We start from the raw sequence: 1,746 nt of genomic DNA on the forward strand, positions 1-1,746 counted from the left end.
GGGGGTTTAGGGGTGTGGGGGGTGCAGGGTGGCCCTCGCCCCTGCTGCTGCCGTGTCTCACTGCTCCTCACCATCCCCCCATACCCAGTTCCTGCACGGACAGGGCCAGCGGGAGCTGAGTGTCCGGGCTGTGCAGAGCACGCGTGTTGGTCTCAAGGACCAGCGCAAGGGGCTCTTTGCAGTGTGGCAGGAGGTCTTCCAGTTGCCCCGGGCCCAGAGGTGCGGGCATAGGGGTGGGCGGGGGCCCAGGGACGCAGGGGGGACACCCTCCACAGGCCCTGTGGACACCTGGGCAGAGGCTACTGGCCCCATATCTACCGCTGGGCTCTGGCCATGTCCAGTTAAGTGACATTCCGGTTAGCCGAGGCCTCTGAGATCTCAGAGCGTGTGACTGCGTGGACCCTCTGGCTCTTGGGTGGCGAGCCCTGTGCGGGAGGGGCTCTGGGTGAGGCTCTGGGGCTGTGGTCGTTCTCAGGATGGGTGCCCGGGGGACTCAGGGAGGCAGGGGGCTGCCTTTGCTGTCATGCGGGGCTCCGTCCAGCCTCAGTGTCCCCCCCAGGCGCCGTGTGGACCAGGACCTGGCCCCGCCTGCCCACGCACTCTTGAGTGGGGACGCAGGATCCTGCTCTGCCGATGCGGCCGTGACTTCGGTCTCGCAGCGTTTCCACCGCGTGCTGCACGTGGCCACCTCCGCCGGCGAGCACGAGAAGGTGGTGCAGGTAACCCAGAGAGCGTGCGGGGGAGTGCGTCCCCGTGATGGAGGAAGTGGGCGCCGTGCTCCAGGAGAAGTTGCGGGGAGGAGGGTGACAGGGCGTTGGGGGTGATGGTACAAGGACAGGGCTTGTCAGGGGTGGGGCTGGGGCAGGTTGGGGTTGGGTCCTGGGCGGGAAGGGGGATGCGGATCACAACTGGGTGTGAGAGCAGGGGTGGGGGAGGTTGGCTGACGTTCGGCTGGAGGGGGTGGCAGATGGCGCTCCCAGCGCCCCAGAACCCAGGCCTAAGCTGCTCCTGGAGCCTAAGCAGCTTTGGATTAGGGGGCTGAGATCCACGCAATCTCACTGAGCGGTGGTCAGCACAGGGATGGGGGTGGCTCAGTGTGGCTTGGGGCCAGCAAGGCTACAGAGGCGAGAGATGGGCTTTGCACCTTGGGCTCTGGGGGCCCTCTCCTGCCAGCTGTGCCCCAGAAGGAGGGGCCAGCCTGGCTGGCTCCTGAGGTACTCGGGGTAGGCAGGGTCTCCCCGTACATCCTGGTGTTCTTGTCGAACAGTAGCACGGGTTACAGTCTCTGGGGATTGGCAACCCTGAGACCCTGGAACCCCTAGAGTGGAGGGAGCAGAAAGGGGTGGGTTGGGCAGGAGGTTGGGGGCTCACGGACCCCGCCGACCGCAGGGCCTGTATGACAACTTCCTGCGGCTGCGGCTGCGGGACCCTGGGCTGGACGCCGTGTGCAGCGCCCTCGACTGGTTAGCCTTCGACGACCTGTTGGCCCAGGCCGCCCTCCGCCGCCAGAGCTTCCAGCTGCTGCGCTACCCGCCTGTCCTGCCTGTCGTCTTCCACCTGCTCTTTGCTGTCGTCCACGTGCCGCGCCTGGCCTTCCCCAGCAGCCAGCAGGAGGTGCCCATGGGGCGGGGTCCAGGGCTGAGCCGGCCTCGTCCCCCTCAGGGTCAGGGGGTCCCGGGCTCAGCCGGCCTTTGCCCCCCTCAGGGTCAGGGGGTCCCGGGCTCAGCCGGCCTTGTCCCCCTTCAG

General features: G+C 67.6%; 1 protein-coding gene across 1 annotated transcript in view; it reads left to right on the top strand.

The window, feature by feature from the left end:
* The window catches only part of CHTF18 (chromosome transmission fidelity factor 18), a 9,508-nt gene that overhangs the window by 5,347 nt on the left and 2,415 nt on the right, over positions 1 to 1,746 (top strand). The window contains exons 14-16 of the mRNA XM_004373143.1: positions 89 to 219; positions 560 to 719; positions 1,390 to 1,614. Coding sequence (XP_004373200.1) covers positions 89 to 219; positions 560 to 719; positions 1,390 to 1,614 — 516 coding nt within the window. The remainder of the gene's footprint in view (positions 1 to 88; positions 220 to 559; positions 720 to 1,389; positions 1,615 to 1,746) is intronic.

Source organism: Trichechus manatus, unplaced genomic scaffold (genome assembly GCF_000243295.1).
Source record: "Trichechus manatus latirostris isolate Lorelei unplaced genomic scaffold, TriManLat1.0 scaffold00024, whole genome shotgun sequence".
Lineage (NCBI taxonomy): Eukaryota > Metazoa > Chordata > Mammalia > Sirenia > Trichechidae > Trichechus > Trichechus manatus.